Source organism: Mirounga leonina, unplaced genomic scaffold (genome assembly GCF_011800145.1).
Source record: "Mirounga leonina isolate KUSES-001 unplaced genomic scaffold, KU_Mleo_1.0 Mir_128, whole genome shotgun sequence".
Lineage (NCBI taxonomy): Eukaryota > Metazoa > Chordata > Mammalia > Carnivora > Phocidae > Mirounga > Mirounga leonina.
The window spans coordinates 15,712,174-15,733,576 of NW_023270320.1; the positions used below are offsets into that span (position 1 = coordinate 15,712,174).

At 48.7% G+C, this 21,403-nt stretch overlaps 1 protein-coding gene across 1 annotated transcript in view; it reads left to right on the forward strand.

The window, feature by feature from the left end:
* PRAG1 (PEAK1 related, kinase-activating pseudokinase 1) overlaps positions 1–12,364 on the forward strand; it is a 49,507-nt gene extending 37,143 nt beyond the window's left edge. The window contains 2 exon segments of the mRNA XM_035004116.1: positions 3,402–4,159; positions 11,025–12,364. Of these exon segments, the coding sequence (XP_034860007.1) occupies positions 3,402–4,159; positions 11,025–12,194 (1,928 nt within the window). The 3' untranslated portion in view covers positions 12,195–12,364.
* The last annotated feature ends 9,039 nt before the right edge of the window (positions 12,365–21,403 follow it).

Here is a 21,403-nt window from a genome sequence, read left to right on the forward strand (position 1 = left end):
GGAGCTACAGCCCTGCCCTGCTGGGGACAAGTGTGGTCAGGGAGCACTCGGAGGCAGTGCTGTCCTCTGATTAGGACATGCTTTGTTGAGTGACAGACCCATAGCATCTCAGAAACAAAGAAAAATGAACCATTTTCCACCGAATACCCAGTACTCCTTGCCAGATTTACCTATAGATCTGATCAAAGCCGCTAACACACTTCCCACAGGAGAGCAAGGAAACACCCGGAGGGTAAGGGAGAAAATCACTTCCTTCCAACTGCCTGAACACACAAGCTATTTTTGGTGTGAAAGCAGAACCTTTTGATTCTCCGGGGTAATCTAGGGAATAAGAAGTGTTACAGGATTTTTTTTTTTTTTTTTTAAGATTCCTGCTGTCCTTACAGATTGAAAAGTTAAGGAAACTAGAGGTAGAGGAACCGTGGAAGGAAGAGAGCCTTCTGTCTAGAGGTATTTTATTTCGGGGGCAGCTTTGAGACAAAATGCATGTTGGGAGGGGTTGAAAATGGAGTGAGTGGTCAAAATTATAGACTATTCCTGCTGGAAGGGACCTTCACCATGATGCCATCCGGTCAGTTTTTAAAGGAGGGAACTCAGCCGGGTGAGGGCAACGGCAAGCTCGGGGCTGGTCCTGCTGTCCGCACTCAGACCACCGTCGACGCAGAAAAGGCCGTCATGGGGGTGTCACCGTGACGGAGAGCAAGGAAGGCAAACCCCTAAGGATGGGGAACTAGCACAAGGCTTAAAGCAGCGGCTAGCCCAGAAGCTGATTTGCCAGACACACCCCAGCCAGTGGGCCTGGGGACCAGAAGGATCCTCACTGTAGGCCGGCTGTCCCTGTCACTGGAGACACTGCTTAAAGCATTGACCAGAGACTCTGATCACACTCCCCTGTCCCCCCCCCCCCTTCTGTCTGTTGATAACAAATGGAGAATCAGACCCTTTGACACATTCCGCCGTGCCGAATGCAGAAAGGCCAGGAGATGGACCTGTTTCCCCCTGGCTGCCCTCTTGCTCATCACCTGGGTACTTGGTGGCTGAGGCTTAGTGTCCTTTGAGAGCCCCAGGTATAAGGGGTCTTGCTCTTCCGTTTTTCAGCCCAGGAGCTGGTGAGGGATGCTCCCCCTGCTCTCTCAGCCTCTGCTAGGGGGAGGCACAGAGAGGAAGTGAATGTACAGCCCTAGACTTCAGCTGCCCCCATTGCTGACTATACACTTGAGAGGAGAAAAGGTTCCTCCTGGAGAGTGTGGGATGGGGTACCCATGGACCCCAGGGTTCCAGAACCTACTGAGATCAGCTGCGATCAGGATCTCCCGTCTTCTGGCTGCCTGGCTCTCGCTTGCCGCCCTTCTGACTGGGAGGGGAGAATACACGGGTGTGTAGAGTTGGCTGGCCTGACCGTGCCACTGCGGCTTGGTTTATAATCAGCCTGGCTTCCTGGAAGGGTATAAATCACTCATTCAGCCTTGCTGGCAGGCGCCCCACCTGTCATTAGCAACGCAGGGTGAGGTGGGAAGGAAAACTGTGATCTTGTGAAGCCACTGGGCAGCAAGAGTGCTTGCCTAGTGCAGATGTGGGAACGTGAGGAGCACTGTGCTTTCTCCGGGGTCTGGGAAGAGAGAGAGTAGAGCCAGGGAAGGTGTTGGTGTGGGGCCCGACTGCCTCCCTGTGCCGCGCAGGCTTCTCCCTGCACGAGCCTGTTGGCCCCCGGCTCGTGCGTTCATCAAGCTGCATGCATCTACCATACTGTGCTGTGAGCTTTGCGTCTGGGGTTGTCCTGGACAGGAGGCCTCTGCTGTCAGCTCCCTGACTCTGCTCTCATCAGTGAAGCTGAGGCACAGACATCCGTGCCCGCTCTGCCCAGGGCAAGGGGAGCCCTGATGACGTGCGCATGCCCCTTGCTCCCCGAGAGGGACCCTCCTCCCTATGGGGTATCCCAAGTAAGGAGACCCAGCGTTGATCCGAGGGGCCTGGTACCCATGCTTGTTCCTCGGGGGCCCCTTCTGTCCCCACTTTGGTTAAAGAAAGCAGAGGGGGCCTCAGTGTGGGCAGAGAAAGTTGTTAACTCTGCGGGAGCAGCCCTAGAAAGATCCTGTGCATTGACACAGAACTCACAGTTTGCTTCCTTGGGGGTCTTTCGCAGCGTGCCTGGGGCCCATGTTCGCTGTAGCGCTTGCCTTCCGGTCATTCTGCTGAGGTGGGGAGAGGTGTAGAGAGACACCGCATGCCCCGCCCTTCGGATGCCACAGCTTGGGGAACTCCGTGAGGGGCGCATGTCCCCGTGCCTCTGTCCTTGAATGTAAGACCCATATTTCTCTGACTTTTTAACCTTCGGGATACTGGGAGGCATTTTACGACCTATGAGTACTTCAGTTATTGCCCTCAAAGCTACTATCAAAAGCGTGGGGACATCCTCCAGTCAGTCCTGAGAGTGAAGGAAATGAGGACTATTTCAGTTTGCCCTTTCCCGGGCCCAGTGGCTCTGCCTTTCTTCCTGCCTGTTTTTACCTGAACTCCTGTTTCATTGTGAAATCTCCATTTTCTATGCTGATATAAAGCGTGAAGTCCAGTCTTCATCCTGTCTAGACTGGCCCTCCAGCTCACCGTCTGTGATGCTTCTGAACATCCCCATGCTCTGGGGGTGGGGAAGGGGGCTGAGGCCGTGATGGAGTCTCCCCCAGCCTGCCCCCCATCAAGGTCAGCATCCATGTGCCCCACTCTGGGAACTGGGGGTCTAGGAAACACTCGCTTTCCCTAGAGATCTGTTTCTTCGTCTATAAAGTCACGTACCTCCGCCTTCTAAGATATTTCTGGGTCTGCCCTGCCCCCCAAGGCACCAGGGTGCTTGTCAAAACTCATAGCAGTACACACTGAAAAGGGGGAATTTTGCTGTAGGTAAATTGTATCCTCTGTTAACCTGACTTTCAAAAAGTCCATTCAAAGCACAGGTTTGCCATTGTTGTTGCAGGCATTGCTTGCAAAATGTTGGAAACAACCTAAGTGCCCATCACGAGAGGATCGGTTAAATACATTATACTTGCATGGATGATATGGGATCGCTGTTAAAGAGAATTGGATAGATCTGTACGTCTGATGTGAGATATCTTCTTCGTGTAAATGTGTGCTATGCATTTGTTTGGGTTGTTTGGTAAATCTCCAGAAGGATCCCTGGAAATTACCAGCTGCAGTTTCCTCCGATGAGGGGGACAGGGTGCTAAGGGACACGGGAGGAGGAAGACTTCATTGGCACTGTATACCTTTCTTGCATTGTGGATTTTGTTCGTTGTGCGTCTGTTGTCTCTAGAAAATGGATACAAATAAAATGAAGTGCTTTGACCTCGGGGCCCCGGAACCGATTGGCATTGGCCGCTAGCCTGATTGTTGCTATTTCTCAATTTCAGGCCCTCCATCTGAGCCAGCGCACTCACCCACCAGCAGTGGGAAGAAGCTCTTTGCTCCTGTTCCATTCCCTTCGGGCTCCACTGAGGATGTGTCCCCCAGCGGCTCCCTACAGCCCCCGCCTCTCCCCCAGAAGAAGTTAGTGAGCCGGGCAGCCTCTTCACCCGACGGCTTCTTCTGGACCCAGGGCTCCTCCAAGCCAAGAACAGCAAGTCCCAAGCTGAACCTCAGCCACTCAGAAACCAACGTCTGTGCCCACGAAGAGCCCCACTTCAGCTACTCCTCGAGCCCCGGGAGCCGCCATCATCATACCTTCTCCTCTTCTGAACCCCTGGAGAAAACTTTCAAAGGCAACGGCCACTGGGTGCCAGTGCCAGGGCTGGCGGGCAGCAAGAGCGGGTGCGGGAGCCCCAGCCTCCAGTGCAAAGGGGTCCCCTCGGCCTCGTCCTCCCAGCTGAGCGTGTCCAGCCAGGCATCCACCAGCAGCACCCAACTCCAGCTCCACAGCCTGCTGAGCAGCATCAGCAGCAAGGAGGGCACCTATGCCAAGCTCGGGGGGCTCTATGCCCAGTCCCTGGTCCGCCTCACGGCCAAATGCGAGGACCTCTTCATGGGCGGCCAGAAAAAGGAGCTGCACTTCAACGAGAATAACTGGTCACTCTTCAAACTGACCTGTAACAAGCCCTGCTGTGACTCGGGGGATGCCATCTATTACTGCGCCACCTGCTCCGAGGACCCCGGCAGCACCTACGCTGTGAAAGTAGGTACCTCCCCGCCCTCCCCCCACACCCTGCTTCCATTCTGCACTGCAGCCAGCTGGCCCCAGCTGTGACCGGGCTGTAGGCACAGGCTTGAAGCCTGAGCTTCCTGCTAACACTTAGTGCTCACCGATTTCTCCCTCAGCCCGGCCTGGGACACAGTGTGGTGAGATTTGTAGTGTGAATGTGACATTCGTCCTCTGCATTCAGGAATGAACCTGTGTCATCTAGTTGGAAAACAAGTTGACTTAAATTTAAGGCAGCAGAGAGTTCACTCATTTATTCATCACACTTTTACGGAGGGCCTACTGCATGCCAGGTATTTTGTAAAGATCTGAGTCGATAGAGGTGAACATAAGGTTCCTATGGAGCTTATAATCTAGGAAGGGAGATAGCCAATGAAGATACAGTTCTGCACATGTTAGAGCTGGAGAGAGCTAGGCCTAAGCATCATCTTGAGCAATGAGAGTAATGGCATCGATTAAGCATTTGCTATGCAACAGGCCTCTCGGGTGTATTCACTCCATGACCTCACGGTGTCACAGTGCAGATAGGTTTTACAGATGGGGAATCAGAAGCGCAAAATGATTAAGTAATCTGCCCACAGCCAGCTGGTGGCTGAGATGGCTGCGAATGCTGCTTTGTTTTGCCTGCAACACTTCTGCTGCCATCCTGTCAGTTAAGAAAAAGGAAGTTCCAAGAAGTTAAGTGACTAGCCCAAGGTAACACAGCTCCTGAATCTTTGCCACCAGATCAGGGCTGTTGCTACCCCCCCCCCCCCCCCCCGCCCCATATTGCTCTCTCAAGACGTGGCTCTCAGCAAGCTGGCCAAGCTGTCTGCACCCATCCGGCCACTCTGGTCTCCAACACACACTCTGGTCCTTCCAGGCGGCCCCTTCTCTCATCTTCTTTGGCATCCCTTGAATACCTGGTGGTTCTGTAGCTCTTCTATAAATGCAAGCTTTTGTGGTGAGCAAGGAAGGAAATGCTGAGCTCTTTTCTTCTATCACCTGTCCCCAGATATTCTTTCATTTCCAGTTAGAAAGAAATGCAAATAGTGAACTAACATGAAATGGTCTGGGGAGGAAGGGTAGCTTCCTGCTTACCAGTGGAGGTTTTTTTTTTTTTAATATTACGATTATTGGCCAAGGAAAATGGCAGTGACTTTTACTTTGAGCTTTTTCTCTGAAGAACTTGGTGACACAACCATAAAAGATAGATGGGTAACCCCTGATTTATATGTTCAGGGGCTATATATAGTTATTTGCTGCCTTCCTAGGAAAAAACAGAGTGGTGGGGGCTGTACGGCTACAAGGAGGGTCCAGCCGATGATCCAGAAATCAAGGCCCCCAAAGACGAGGCGGGAATGGCTAAGATGGCAGGGGCTAGATGGAGGCAAACGCCAACGTCCTGTGGGAGAGTCTGTGCATTTCTTGAATCTCATCATCTCTATCTAAACCCAGCAGCTACATTCTTTTTTTTTTTTAGATTTATTTATTTATTTGACAGAGAGACAGAGAGAGAGGGAACACAAGCAGGGGGAGTGGGAGAGGGAGAAGCAGGCTTCCTGCTGAGCAGAGAGCCTGACGTGGCTCATGACCTGAGCTGAAGGCAGATGCTTAACCAACTGAGCCACCCAGGCGCCCCATGGTTTTTATATTTCTAAGTGCTTGTCGTGGGCAGCTCGGATCTAGGACCTCCTATAATAATGCAGAGTTAGCCACGTTCTCTGCAGAACAAAGCAGAACATCCAGCTTTCCCAGAGGAGGTAAAAAAACAAGCGTCCCTCCTCATTTCATTAGAAATGTGAACCAGAAGGAGACAGGAAGATAGGCCCTGGCCCTCTAAGGAAAACAGTCCCCGGGTGTCCTATTTGACTTTGCCGGAGACTTGGCAGCTCAAGGACTCTCTCTGTCACGTACGGAAAGGAAATTCGGAGAAGAGCTTCAAATATTCAGAGTCTAGAGAACAAGGGTATCAATCTGCAAGCGCGCCTGGCCTGGTAATTGTGGGGCGGGGGCTTTCGGAGCATCCTTTCCCACGTGCAGCTGGTCCACTTCATTAGCGCTGCAGTCTAGACGGAATACAGTCAATCTGGAAGCCGAGGGACGGAGCGGTCCCCCCTCCCGCGCCGCCGCCCTGTCGCGGGCCTCGCTTCGTCTGTGCCTGGGAAGCAGGAGCCTTGCTGGCGAGTCCCCATTAGCCAAAGCAGGCTCGCACCTGCTCCCACTAAACACCGGGCCCTCCTGTTTATGGGCCCAACGCCCTGCAGCCGCCAGGAGATTAAAGCCAGCTCTTAAAGCCCTGCTCCGGGCATACGTGGTAGGGGAAAAAGAAGAAAAGTCATCAGCTGTGTGTGCGTTTTCAGAGCTGCTGTATTCCTCAGCCGCCTCCAACCCCAGTCGGGTAATTAGGGACCTGTGTTAAGCCAGCTGGGCCTTCTTTATTTAACAAACGTGACTTCACCCAGATTTTTAACCACTAATGAGGCTGTGGCTCCGAAGTTTAAAGTGAGACTTGGCTCAGCAAAACGTTTGAAAGTTGAGCTGAACCAAAGGTTTGTGTGGTCTTGCACCAAAACCCGAGCACAAACTCCCTGAAAATGAGGTAGAGGGGGTGAGGGTGGAGAAGAAGCCTCCCCGCCCCTGCGCCCCTTCCTCTACCCACCCCCACCATGCAGCACCCTAAAAACGATCTCAGGGGGAGCCCGCCCACGCCCCCCCCAGCTTTGCTGACTCTCAGATGCAGGGCACGAGGAAGCTGCGACTGCTAGCAGAGGACCGGCTCACTGATTTTGAAATGCATCCAGCCCAGTTGCCATTTACTCTGCTCCTTCATTTACATGTCTGTGCAAACTGTCAGTGGTGTTTGCTGGGCCCAGGTTTTTGATAGCCTTGAGAAAAGGGATCCTTGGAAACACTTCCCAGGCCCTGGCCAGCTGTACCGTCCAGGTTGGTACAATAACCTGCAAGCCGGCTCTGCATGGCCTCACCACAGGGCTCCAGCCAGACCTGCAGAACAATCACCATAGCAATCTTGTCCAGTGAGTGCTCACCGTGGGCTGGTCACTGGGCTGAGAGCCACGCCTGCCTTGTGTCATGGACTGCTCACGGTGGCCCCAGGGGGAGAAGGCACCTATCACTGCCCCGATTGCAGAGGAGAAACCACACTGAGACACGTCAGGTCGATCCTCATTCTTTGTGGACTCTGTATTTTGGAATTCCCTCACTAAAATTTATTTGTAACCCCAAATCATTTTCTGTGGTCGCTGCCCACACAGAGTAGGGGGAGATTTGAGTCACCCGAGGTACGAATTCCCAGCCCAGGTGCGACAAGGCAAGTCTCTGGCTTCCTTTCTCAGCACTCATCTGTGAACAAGTGTCCTTGTTGTGGTCTCTTGATTGCCTCGTTCTTCCCACGTTTGTGTTTGTGTTGATGATTTCACCGTTGAAAATGACCAGGCTGAGCGCTCCCTGGTATTCCTGAGTGCCAGAAGGTTGCAATGTGCTTCTGGGCGGGTGTTAGGTAAGCTTCATTCGGGCCTGAGTTACAATGCCGTCGGCCGTGAGTTCTGGGTTAGCGAATCAACAATATCTGCTGCTAAGGCGTCTTTAAACAGAAACACCCACAAAACGAGGTTCTGTACTGGCCCCTTTGGTAAAAATGTTGTGACCAGACGCTTGTAAGAACTCTGTCTTCTATTTCCCTTCGGAGCAGTGGGTCAGTTTTCACTCATAACGTGTTCGTGGCTGCTTAATAGAACATAACTACTGCAAATCACAAGAATCGATTGCAACTTGCCAGTGTTTGCAGAGTTCGGAGTTAAGCCAAGGTCTTTTTCACTCCCAAGCGCATACTTTTGGCCCCCGGAACACATCTCACTGGTACAGTCTTGGACAAATAATTTAACCCCTCGGAGCCTCTGTTTCCTCTTCTGTAGCAGCCTGTACTTGCTCCTTCCTCATCGGGTTATCTGAGATGCACCGAGACACTGTGAAAAATGCTTGGTAGGCACAGTGCCTCACATGCAAGTTAGGCAGGTGTCTGTGGTGGCCGAGCAGCTCTCACGGGAGGAGAGTGACCTCGACCTCAGCAGCGCTTTGCCCACATCGCCCCAGATGGCATGGCAGACAGGTCTGTACACAGTGGCTGGGATCGAGATGCAAGACCACTTTTCGAGGACTGCAAAGTCCCTTTCGTGTTTTTTTTTTAAGATTTTATTTATTTATTCATGAGAGAGAGAGAGAGGCAGAGCGAGAAGCAGGCTCCCAAGGAGCAGGGAGCCCGATGTGGGACTCGATCCCAGGACCCTGGGATTATGACCTGAGCCGAAGGCAGACGCTTAACCAACTGAGCCACCCAGGCGCCCATCTTTTTTTTTTTTTTAAGATTTTTAAAATTTATTTGAGAGAGAGAGAGAAAAGGTGCAGGTGCCCCTCCCTTCCTTTAATAGCGTTTCAGAAGACTGCCATTTAAAAACCAAATACAGGGGCGCCTGGGTGGTTCAGTTGGTTAAGCGTCTGCCTTCAGCTCAGGTCATGATCCCAGGGTCCTGGGATCGAGCCCCGCATCAGGCTCCTGGCTCAGCGGGGAGCCTGCTTCTCCCTCTGCCTCTCCCCCTGCTCATGTTCTCTCTCTCTCTGTATCTCTGTGTCTCAAATGAATAAATAAAATCTTTAAAAAAAATTAAAAAAACGAATACAGTTGGGTGGACTAGAACGAGGAGTCTGCAACAGTGCCCCTCAGATATGTGTTCCAGAGTCATTTCTGTTAGTGTAATAGGGAGCAGCGTCTGGGAGAAAATGTGCTGCCATTTTATTTCTGTTTTACTTCTGTAACAGAGAGATGACTACATTGATGTGTTACCTCCTTCCTTGCCCCCTTCCCCATGATCGTTTTTAAAAGTTTCCTCAGAGGCTGGACTCTCTTATGCTGAGAAGGCTTGTATGGCGGCAATCTAAATAAATCTCCGTGAAAAGATGCTTGCGACAGAACTCCTGAAAACGTCGCCTGTTAGCAGGTGGCGCCTCACAAACGCTGCTGTGACCCGTCGTGTGTGGCAACGCAGCAGTCCGAAGGCTTATTCCAGGTTGTCTGCAGGATGATATGTTACAGAGGCGAGGGGCCCTTCTCTGCAGGATTGCACACCGACCCTTACCTTTCTGTAAAGCGCAGCCGAGGCTGCACTGTATCCTTTGGAGAGAGGAGACCACAGACCATCTTCTGTCCCTTTCATGTAATTACAGGGAAACTGAGGCCTGACCGAGGGCCATTATGTCTGGTGCAAGACTCTCCAGTTGTGGCAGCCAGAGGAGGGTTAGCGTTGCTCGAGATGCTTGGGGGCGGGGGGGCGGAGGGGGGCTGGCACTATCCTTAGTACAAGACGATGTTGGAGAGGCAGGAAGGAAGTGGTCGTGGGGATTCCCCAGAGGAGTTTGAGATCCCTGCTTGTTTATTCTTACCTTCAGTTTCGAGGGTGCCTTGGGCTCTTTGGCATCCCTAACCCTGGAGACCTTTCTGTTGGCTTTCGGCTCTGTGACTCACCCTCGGAGGCTATTGCACGTGGCTTCCCTCTAGCAGTGCCAATGAAATTGGCTGGCCCTGCAGGCCATGGCATCTAGAAACTGGGGCAGCCTGAGGGAACTTGGCCACGTCCTCGAGGGGCCTGCCTCTGTCTCTCAGATTCCCTAAGAAGGGAGCACCCCCGCGGTCAGCCATCTCCACTGTCAGGTAGCTGCCTTCGAGTGCAAGGGATGGGGAGTCAGGCTGACAGCCTGTGTAAACTCCTGTCTGGCTTCCTGAGAATTTGTCCAGTACACACAGTGGGCAGACGGATGTCTTCCTACTGATACCCAGGTGCCACCCTGCATGTCGTTCTGCAGGAACCCCACTCCTGCTGGGTTATGTAGTAATTTTATGTTTAACTTTTTAAAAAAAGATTCATTTAATAATTTTAGAGAGTGAGCAAGCGGCGGGGAGAGGTAGGGGGAGGGTGGGCAGAGGGAGAGAAAGAATTGCAAGCAGACTCCCTGCTGAGCATGGAGCCCAACCTGGGGCTCGATCCCAGGACGCTGAGATCACGTCCTGAGCTGAAATCGAGAGTCAGCCGCTTAACCAATTGAGCCACCCAGGCACTCCCTATGTTTAACTTTTAAAAAAATTGCCAAACTGTGTTCCAAAGTGATGGCACCATTTTCCACTCCACCAGCAATGTATGAGGGTTCCCATTTCTCTACATTCTTCCAGACACTTGTTATTGTCTGTCATTCTTATTATAGATGTCCTAGTGGGCGTCAACTAGAACCTCACTGTGGTTTTGATTTGCATCTCCCTAATGGCTACTGATATTGAGCATCTCTTCAGGTGCCTATGGCCATTTATATATGTCTTTGGTAAAATGCCTATTAATATCTTTTGCTCACTTTTGATTGGGTAGCTCATCACCTAATTATTGAGTTGTAAGAGTTTTCTGTTCAATTTTATTAAAAAAATCATTTATCAGCTATGTACTTTGTGTTTTCTCCAGCCTATGACTTGTCTTTTCCTTTTCTTAATGGTATCTTTAGAAGCACAAAAGCAGAATTTTGACCATTATCTGCTTTTTTCTTCTGCGGACCGTGCTTCTGGTATGGTATCTGGCAACTCTTTGCCCAACCCAGAGTCTCAAAGATTCCTGTGTTTTCTTGGAAAATGTGCTTTTTTGGCTCATACACCGAAGTCAGTGTGATCCATTTTGAGGTAATTTGTGTGTACGGTGTAAGGGTTTCAGTTCACCTTGTTGCAAATGGATACCCAAATGTGCCAACACCGTTTGTTGAACAGGATGATGGAGTCCCCTCTTGACCTGACTTTGCCTTTTCCCCACAGATCTGCAAAACCCCTGAGCCCAAGACAGCCTCCTACTGCAGCCCTTCTGTGCCCGTGCATTTCAACATCCAGCAGGACTGTGGCCACTTTGTTGCCTCGGTGCCCTCCAGCATGCTCACCTCCCCGGACGCACCCAAGGACCCTCTGCCTGCACTGCCCTCACACCCCCCTGCCCAGGAACAGGACTGCGTGGTGGTCATCACCCCGGAGGTGCCCCACCAGACCGCCTCTGACTTTGTGCGGGACTCAGCCACCAGCCATCAGTCCGAACCGGAGGCTTACGAGCGGCGCGTGTGCTTCCTGCTTCTGCAGCTCTGCAACGGGCTAGAGCATCTGAAGGAGCACGGCATCATCCACCGGGACCTGTGCCTGGAGAACCTGCTGCTGGTGCATTGCTCCCCGCAGGCCTCCCCTGGCCCCGCCCCTGCCACCCCCACGCCCCCTGTCTCCTCTGCCACCTCCAGTGCCCCCGCCCCTGCCGCATCCCCTTCCCCCGCTGCTGCTCCCCCCGCCAGTGTCACTCCCAGCCCCTCAGCTGTCCCCGCCTGCCAGGAAGGGCCCAGGGAGAAGTACCTGCCCCGGCTCATCATCAGCAACTTCCTGAAGGCCAAGCAGAAGCCAGGCGGCACCGCCAACCTGCAGCAGAAAAAGAGCCAGGCCCGGCTGGCACCCGAGATCGTGTCTGCCTCCCAGTACCGCAAGTTCGATGAATTCCAAACGGGCATCCTCATTTACGAGCTGCTCCACCAGCCCAACCCCTTCGAGGTGCGCGCGCAGCTGCGGGAACGGGACTACCGGCAGGAAGACCTGCCCCCGCTGCCCGCCCTGTCCCTGTACTCGCCAGGCCTGCAGCAGCTCGCGCACCTGCTGCTGGAGGCCGACCCCATCAAGCGCATCCGCATCGGCGAGGCCAAGCGGGTGCTGCAGTGCCTGCTGTGGGGGCCGCGGCGGGAGCTGGTGGAGCCGCCGGGCACGGCGGAGGAGGTGCTGTGCGGCACACTGCGCAACTGGATCGACGTGAAGCGCGCCCTGATGATGATGAAGTTTGCCGAGAGGGCGGTGGACCGCAGGCGCGGGGTGGAGCTGGAGGACTGGCTGTGCTGCCAGTATCTGGCGTCCGCGGAGCCGGGGGCCCTCTTACAGTCGCTGAAGCTCCTGCAGCTTCTGTGAGCGCAGCCCCGGGCCCCGCCCTGGAGCGCCCGCTTCCCTGCCTGACCCCAGACCCCCCCCCGCCCCCCGCGCCCAACCTTGCCCTGGACACGCCCGCCTCCCCCTGGGAAATGGTACAAACGACTGTCGTATTTGGATGTAATATATATAAAAAATATCTAAATATGAAAGACTGCGGCTGTCATTGCCCACTCTGGCCTCCCCTCGTCCCCAGGTCCCCCCAGTTTCCTCCTTCAATCATGTCCACTTCTGGCTCGGCCCCAGGGCCTGGGGACAGTTCTGCTAACAGAGCGAAGCCTGCATTCTGGCTTCGCTGCCTCCTCATGGGATCACTTCACCATCTGGTCAAATGGCTATTTAAAAAAAAAAAAAAAAAAACCTGAATTTAAAAAAAAGGGGGGGGGGGGCTTGAGTCATTAGCAAAAATCTTTTATCGCCAAGTGCCCGGGTGTGTTAATATCTTGGTGGGTTAAATTGCATCTAAGCTTCTGAGCCGTGGCTTCCAGACCACTTGAGGGGTCCGTATCTCACACTTCTGAGATAGAGCAGCAGGCCCCTCAGCCCCGGGCGTGTGGCCACCACTTAACCTTCTCTGCTCCCCTTCCCACCCAGCAGCCCCTTAGAAAGAACCCGGACCCAACTGTGAGCCCAGCAGAGGTTCCGTTTCCAGTGTGCTAAAGCTGGTTGCCGTTTGTATGGGTCAGAGTCCTGGCCGAAGCGGAATCCACCCCAGATGGTTCAAATGAAGAAAATTTAACCGGGCCACTTAGAAAGGCGTGGGCAGGGTTAAGAGCAAATAGGAAAGATGATGAGGCAAAAGCATGGAGCTGAGGTGGAAGAACTAGCTATATTCACCCTCCATCTCCCACCTGTCATCCCCAGGCCAAGCCCAAGAGGGGCCGGGGGATGGAGTCCGCAGGAATGGCCTCCTCCTTGGGGCAGGGAATGGGGAAAGATGGGGTGGGCTGGGGCGGGGTGGGGGGGGCAGGGGGGGCGGGCAGCATGCTGCCTCTTGCCTGGACTGTGCTAGAGAACAGCAGTACCAGAATAAAACAGAGGTGTTCCCGCTCCCAGACCAGTAGTTTCCCTGCTGTCCTAAGCTCCTTCCTGTTTCCATTTGTAAAACACGTATTCAACACGCTTACTGGCACCTACTACCTACCGCGGTCAGTATTTGTCACTATGCCTTTAAAGCACGTGGAGAGACTTAGGAAGCATCGGATCTTTTCTCTACAAACTAGACACACAAAATGTTACTAATTACTCATTTGAAGGGAGACAGCCCCAAGACCCTCGGATTTCTACCTAAATGGTAATCTTCCACCTTGCGAGCTAATTAATTTCTAAAACCTTGTTAATAACTATGGACAATTGTAAAATCAATGCAAAGATCTTAACGGATGTCCTAGAAATCTGGGAATGTGGGTAGCAACCGGGACAGGGAAATCTCGCGGGTCCCCTTCTGCATATTAATTTCACTCCTTTCGGACTACAGGTAAATACGCCCCCATTTCCCTGCGACAGCTGTGAAGAGAGCGCCTGCCTTGTCAATTGCTGCTTGAGCACCGAGGAAAGAACTGAAAAAGCCAGCTTCCAACTATTTGGACAAGAGAAAAGAGCCTTCGAACATGGAAATCATAATTCTTCATAGGACCTGTCTGTTTCGGGGCGATATTTTGTCAGTGGTTTATTCCTGGGAATTTTCCGGGCACACCCTCTGCCCCCGATTTGCTGTCCTTTGCTTTCTGGTCTTTTCTCACTTCAAGTAAATAAGCAAACAATGGGGAAGGAGGAAATAAACATTCTGCCAAGGGAATGCAGTGCCACTTGGAAACGCATGTCTCGAAGCACATTTTAAATCTCTGAATGAATGACACCTTTTATATATGCCACCCACTTCAGGGGGAAAAAAAATAATTGAGATTGTAGAAAAGGTTTTAAAACCAAAATGATTCCAAAAGTAAAGGTGAGAAGAAATGATCGCAAAATAGTCCAATTGAGAAGAATGATAACAAACACCAAACTTACTTCTGAGTTGTCCACCAATGTAGAAAAAGCAGAAAACAGGGGCTTGCAGAATTCTTTGTGGAATTTCAGGGGACAGTTCAGTTCGTCGTGAGGAACAGGCCTTTTCCCAGTGTGTGCTTCTGAAGGGAATTTGTCAAGGATTTCCTTGTTTAAAGACACTGGATAATGTCCCCAATAGCAGTGTTTGTTTTTTGGTGGTTGTTTTTTTTTAAAGACATTTTCCTAGATAGGGCAATTTCTTATATTCACTATTGGTGAAATCCAAGTGGGTAACATTCAAGCCTATTTCCATCGAGGTGATTATACAGGATACTTGCCACCCATTCATCTCCATGGGTTGTTGGCCTTTTCCATAAATGGTAAATCATGTGAATACATATTTTCGGTTGGGCAAATAGCTTTAGCCACTCTAAATTCAGGGGCTCAATATAATTGGGTGGTTTTTGGGTTTTTTTGTGGGTTTTTTTTTTTTTTTTTGCCTCAAAATACACCTGCAATGCACATCTTTATCTCCCAGAAAGTTCAAGCACTAAGTAGATAACATCCAGAAACATTATTTTGTTCCACAGGCTGAGGTTCAGAACAAGCAGGGACTTTGGTATAATGCCGGGCTCCTAACCTTTGGCTATTCAATACTCCTGGCATCTGTGGACTCATCGTCTCCTTTTTGCTTGGCTTGAGACCCAACTACTGGTATTTAAATCTCCAAATTTTTTTTTTCTCTCCAGCTCTGAGTCAGGTCGCCCCCATATCCTTTTCACATTTGTAATCTTTGTTGTTAACGGGGCCTTTCCCGTTTTCATGCCAAGATGTGGAATCTTTTTTCTTCTCCTCAGTTCTTTCCTGTAGGCGTTATGAAGCCGTACTTCTGAATTGTTATATCCTTACCAGCAGCAAGATATGCACTTCAGAGGATTATTTATTTATCATAACACATGGCTCAGATCTAAAAAGACAGGGCTCCGGGGAGCTGTAGTTACCAGTCTGTGTAACACTTCCTGGTTTTCAAGAGCTCGGGGCTGGAGAAAATTCTTTTGTGATACATACTTGCACACAAACAATTATAACTCTTTTGAAGAGGGAAGACACATGTTACTTTAATGACTTCTCTGAAATCCATTCTTTAAATATACAGCTAATAAATGAGGCAGGCCTTTCCCACCCTGCTGACTGTCTATAAATCTTTGAAGATCTCAGCATAAGCTTATTAATCTCATTAAAAGTAGTAAATTTGTCACGTAAAATCTGCTTGGCATATTTAATAGAGGGCGATGTGAATTGAATTGATTCATTAGAAACCAAAATTTAACCCGACTGATGTCATTGCTAAAAATAGAAGACAAGAATAAAATGATTGGGGCAAGTTCCATGGGGTGAATATCTTAACAAATTACTCTTCTCTTTTCCAGTGCTAATTAATGCGCGTTAAGGGACAGCCAAGGAGACCTACTCCAGACTAAAGATGTTCTGGAAGGACCTGCACTCTGGAAGGTTATTTAGGAGGTAGCCAGATGGGTTCCAGAGCCTCAGGAAAGGAGTCCAAATTGACCCCAAAATGATGTCATTTATTTAGAGAGAACTGGGGTCCAGCCAGAACTTCCATGATCCATTTGGAACCTTCCTGAGTCCTGGATGCTCAGTCTTCTCTGATCCGTATCTTTCCTCCCAGAGCTTGATGACACCTGTTCCAGCTTTCTGGAGTAGGGAAGGCAAAGTCAAGCTTACTCAGGAGCTTTCGGCAGGCCAACAAACTAGCTTGGTACTGAATTATACCAGTGGGAATTTGAACATACAGTTTTATCATACGTTATAAAGTGCTGGGTTCAAATCTTTATAGATCCTTTACCAGAAGTGAGTATAGCTATTTCAAAAACAAACAAAAAACAACAAAAACCACTGTCCTGAATACTGGATGTGCTTAGACCATGAAAACATTTATGTTCCATATTAGGACTTCTTAAAGGTTATTCTTCAGACTTCTGACTTACTGCCTTATCAGGGATAATTAGGCATGAAAACAGATTGACAGAACGAAGCATGGAGATGTAAGGAGGGAAGAGAAGACAGGAAATGAGAAAGCAAGGTTCAGAGACAAACCACCTGCTTTACTACTTTCCTGGAACGATCCCCGATAATTTCCCACAACCCCAGAAGGGGATTCATGAGCCTTAGCCTGCTCAAGCTGCTACAAAAAAGTACCATAGACTGGTGGCTTATAAACAACAGAAATTTATTTGTCACAGTTCTGGAAGCTGGGAAGATCAAGATCAAGGTGCCAATAGATCTGATCTGGTGAGGATCCACTTCCCAGTCATAGATGGCCATATTCTTGCTGTGTCCTCGCTTGGTGGAAAGGGCAAATGAGTTCACAGGGGTCTCTTTTTTAAGGGCACTAATCCCACTGATGGGGAGGTTTTCACCCTCATGACCTAAGCACCTCCCAAAGGCCCCACCACCTAATCCATCACCTTGAGAATTAGATTTCAATGTATGAATTTTGGGGGAATGAACCTTCAGTCTAGGGTATCACTCTTAGCAGCCCTTTCCTGGAATTATCCAGACATGATCTATTCTATTCTATTCCTAAAGATCTCCAGGGATGTGGAGGCTCTATAGAACTCTAGGTGGTATAGAGTTCAGTTTCAGTTTGTAACAGATTCCTTAAGAAGTCAGAAAGACTTTAAGAACTGTACCTTTTATTTATGTCCTTTCTTTACTGACCATTCCCATCACCATGATGATGGAGACAATTTTCTATTTTCCTAAAGAAGTAACAGAGGTTTCCTCTCCCCTACCCCTCCCTTTTACTGGCTTCATTTCTTTTGAGTACCTAAAACATCACAGGCACTAAAATCCAAACTACTCAAAAAAATATACTCAGAGAAATATCCCTCCCCCAAACCCAGTCCCCTTCTCCCATCCTTTTCCCTGGCTTCCGCCTATCAGCTGTAGTAACCAAACGCACTGATTTCTTCTTTATCTTTCTTGTGTTTCTTTTGCACAAATGAATAGATATAAGACTATTTCTTCTTTCTTACACAAATGTTGGTATACCAGAGAGAAGAGCACTTAGCTTTTCTCTCTTAGCAGTGTGTCAACAAAAACTTTCATCTTTTTAAAAAAATTTATTAATTTATTTTAGAGGGTGGGGGCAGGGGCAGAGGGAGTTGGAGAGAGATATGGCGAATCCTCAAGCAGACTCCACACTGAGCATGGAGCCCAATATAGGGCTCCATCCCAGGACTCTGAGATCATGACCTGAGCCGAAATCAAGAGCCGGTGGCTTCACCAACTGAGCCACCCAGGCACCCCTCAACAAAAATTTTCTTAAAGCAAGGAGGTGACTTGATCGATCTCTTGCTTGACTCAGAGAGTTAACACAGTTTTACCACACCCCGAGGTGGTAAAAGCGTCATTTGCACTGCTTGGAGAGCATTAATTCGCCAACCTTTTAATGATCCCTTACTGGTATTGCCCCTTGTCTTAGGACAACCCATTTTATTTTCCTTGGGAGATACGGACTACTTTTCCTCCCAGATGGAAACCCTGAGACTTGTCCCAAACTGCAGTCGGCTTATGCCTCTGTGGAGTGACTCTGCTAGTCCTTGCCCTTGGAACCTAACGCTTCTTTGATAACTCTGCGTTGATCCCTTAGGCCAAACCCAACCTAGAGACGATGGCCAGGTCTTTGAGGAAAATACTTCTGGGATAATCTCCCAGAAAGTGTTTAAAAAAGAAAGAGATAATGTGACTCTCCGAGGCTTGGCTTTTCGGGGACTCCAGTGTGGTCCTCCCTTTCCCTGACTTCAGAGCGCTGCAATGTAAGCAACAAGGATTCCACTCATAGAAATCGGCTCTGGAACTTGGAGTTAACTCTTACACAAAAGAAGCCTGATGCTGTTGGTCTTGGCAGAGGCCAACATGAGTCATGCACTGTTTCAAGTACCTGATTAAATATGGGTAGAATGAAGGAACTTGCTGGGCGTTTTGTCCCGTGGAAAGGTTTCTTGGGACGTCAAGGGTTGGGGGAGGGGCGTGGGGGTGTGGAAGGCACCCAAGGGTGCAGAGCAGAGAGGGCCTTCCTCGGTCAGTGCCGACTGCACCCTGCAGCTGGGTTTGGCAGCCTCCTCCAGCCATGAATCACACGTTTGATAGCAGGCCCCCTGGCTCATCACCCGACAGCCCCCTTTGTTTTAACTCTGAAAAGGCAACGGCCTACTGGAGAAGGCACTGGAATGAAGAAGACTAAGGGCCTTGTTACATGGGGACTGCAGCTCTGGTAGGATAACCATTTCTAAACAACACCCAGCCCACGAATGTTCCTGAAAAGGACTTTTACGAGGGCGCATGCAAGCCTCCAGGATCAGGTTGCCAGGCGGCTGGGATTATCACCTTCCAGGGGACAAGCTTTGTAAGGTCTGGAATGCCTCCTTGGTGGTACCTCTAAAGTTACCTTGAAGGGAAAGAAACGATGTAGGAGAGAGACACTTGATATTCCTGGAGTGATGTTATTAAGAGCATGCCACAAGCCCTGAGAACCCTATGGCTTGGCTCTGCTGTGTGTCTGTAAATGGACACCACGTTGTTTAGCAAACAAAAATTGGCGTGTAATTCAGGTGCTTTGTCTAGTTTTGACTCTCTACCCCTGAGGTCTGAGCACCAAGAAAGGAAAGCCTTAATGGGCAAACTTTTTTTTTTTTTGTAGTTTCAGGTGTAGAATTTAGTGATTAATCACTCAAATATAACACCCAATGCTCATCACAACAAGTACCCTCCTTAATACCCATCCCCCATCCAGTCCCTCTCCCCTCCCCAGGCCACCTCCCCTCCAGCAATCCTCAATTTGTTCTCTATCCTTAAGAGTCTGTTTTCTGGTTTGCCTCTCTTTTTTTCCCCCATGTTCATCTGTTTTGTTTCTTAGATTCCACATATGCGTGAAATCATATGGTATTTGTGTTTTGCTACCTGACTTATTTCACTTAGCATAATACTCTCTAACTCCATCCACGTCATTGCAAATGGCAAGATTTCCTTCTTTTTTATGGCTGAGTAATATTCCATTATACACACACAAATATATATATATATATATATATATATATATATATATATATATGTATACCGCATCTTCTTTATCCATTCGTCAGTCAATGGACGTTTGGGCTCTTTCCATAATTTGGCTATTGTTGATAATGCTGCTGTAAACATCCAGGTGCATGTATCCCTTCAAATCAGTGTTTTTGTATCCCTGGGGTAAATACATAGTGGTGCAATTGCTGGATCATAGGGTAGTTCTATTTTTAACTTTTTGAAGACCCTCCATACTGTTTTCCAGAGTGGCTGCACCAGTTTGCATTCCCACCAACAGTCCTCGCCAACACCTGTTGTTTCCTGTGTTGTTGATTTTAGCCCTTCTGATAGGTGTGAGGTGATGTCTCATTGTAGTTTTGATTTGCATTTCTGGGATGATGAATGATGTTGAGCACTTTTCATGTGTCTGTTAGCCATCTGGATGTGTTCTTTGGAAAAATGTCTATTTGTGTCTTCTGCCCATTTCTTAACTGGATTATTTGATTTTTGGGTATTGAGTTTTATAAGTTCTCTATATGTTTTGGATACTAACCCTTTATCGGATATGTCATTTGAAAATATCTTTTCCCATTCCATTGGTTGCCTTTTAGTTTTGTTGACTGTTTCCTTCACTGTGCGGAAGGGTTTTATCTTGATGAAGCCCCAATAGTTTATTTTTGTTTCTGTTTCCCTCGCCTCGGGGAGACCTTTCCAGTAAGAAGCTGCTATGGTTGATGTCAGAGGTTTCTGCCTGTGTTCTCCTTTAGGATTTTGATGGTTTCCTGTCTCACCTTTAGGTCTTTCATCCATTTTGCATCTATTTTTGCGTGTGGTGTAAGAAAGTGGTCCAGTTTGATTCTTTTGCATGTTACCGTCCAGTTTTCCCAACAACATTTGTTGAAGAGGCTTTTTTCCATTGGATATTCTTTCCTGCTTTCTTGAAGATTAGTTGACCATATGGTTGTGGGTTCGTTTCTAGGTTTTCCATTCTGTTCCATTGATCTATGTGTCTATTTTTGTGCCGGTACCATACTGTTTTGATCATTACAGCTCTGTAATATAACTTGAAGTCTGGAATTGTGATGCCTTCAGCTTTGCTTTTCTTTTTCAAGATTGCTTTGGCTACTTGGTGTCTTTTGTGGTTCTAAACAAATTTTAAGATTGTTTGTTCTAGCTCTGAAAATTGCTGGTGGCATTTTGATAGGGATTGCATTAAATTTGTAGATTGCTTTGGGTAGTATAGACATTTTAACAATATTTGTTCTTCTAATCCATGAACATGGAATGTTTTTCCATTTCTTTGTGTCATCTTCGATTTCTTTCATCAGTGTTTTATAGTTTTCAGAGTACAGGTCCTTTACTTCTTTGGTTAGGTATATTCCTAAGTATCTTATGGTTTTTGGTGCAATTGTAAATGGAATCGATTCCTTGATTTCTGTTTCTGCTGCTTCAATATGGATATATAGAAATGCAACAGATTTCTGTATGTTGATTTTGTATCCTGTGAATTTACTGAATTCTTGTATCAGTTCCAGCAATTTCGTGGTGGAGTCTGTTGGAGTAAATAGAGTATACTAGAGTGTACTAGAGTACAGAGTATCATGTCATCTGCAAAGAGTGAAAGTTTGACTTCTTTCTTGCCAATTTGGATGTCTTTTATTTGTTTCCGTTGTCTGATTGCTGTGGCTAGGACTTCCAGTACTGTGTTAAATAATAGTGCTGAGAGTGACATTCCTGTCTTGTTCCTGACCGTAGAGGAAAAGCTCTCAGTTTTTCCCTATTGGGGATGATATTAGCTGTGGATCTTTCATATATGGCCTTTATGATGTTGAGGTAGTTTCCCTCGATCCCTACTTTGTTGAAGGTTTTCATCAAGAATGGAGGTTGTACTTTGTTAAATACTTTTTTTTTTCATTGATTGAGAGGATCATATGGTTCTTATCCTTTCTTTTATTAATGTGATGTATCACGTTGATTGATTTGTGAATATTGAAGAACACTTGCAGCTCAGGAATAAATCCCACTTGATCGTGGTGAATGATTCTTTTAATGTGCTATTGGATTTGGTTTGTTAGCATTTTGTTGAGAATTTTTGCATCCATGTTCATCAG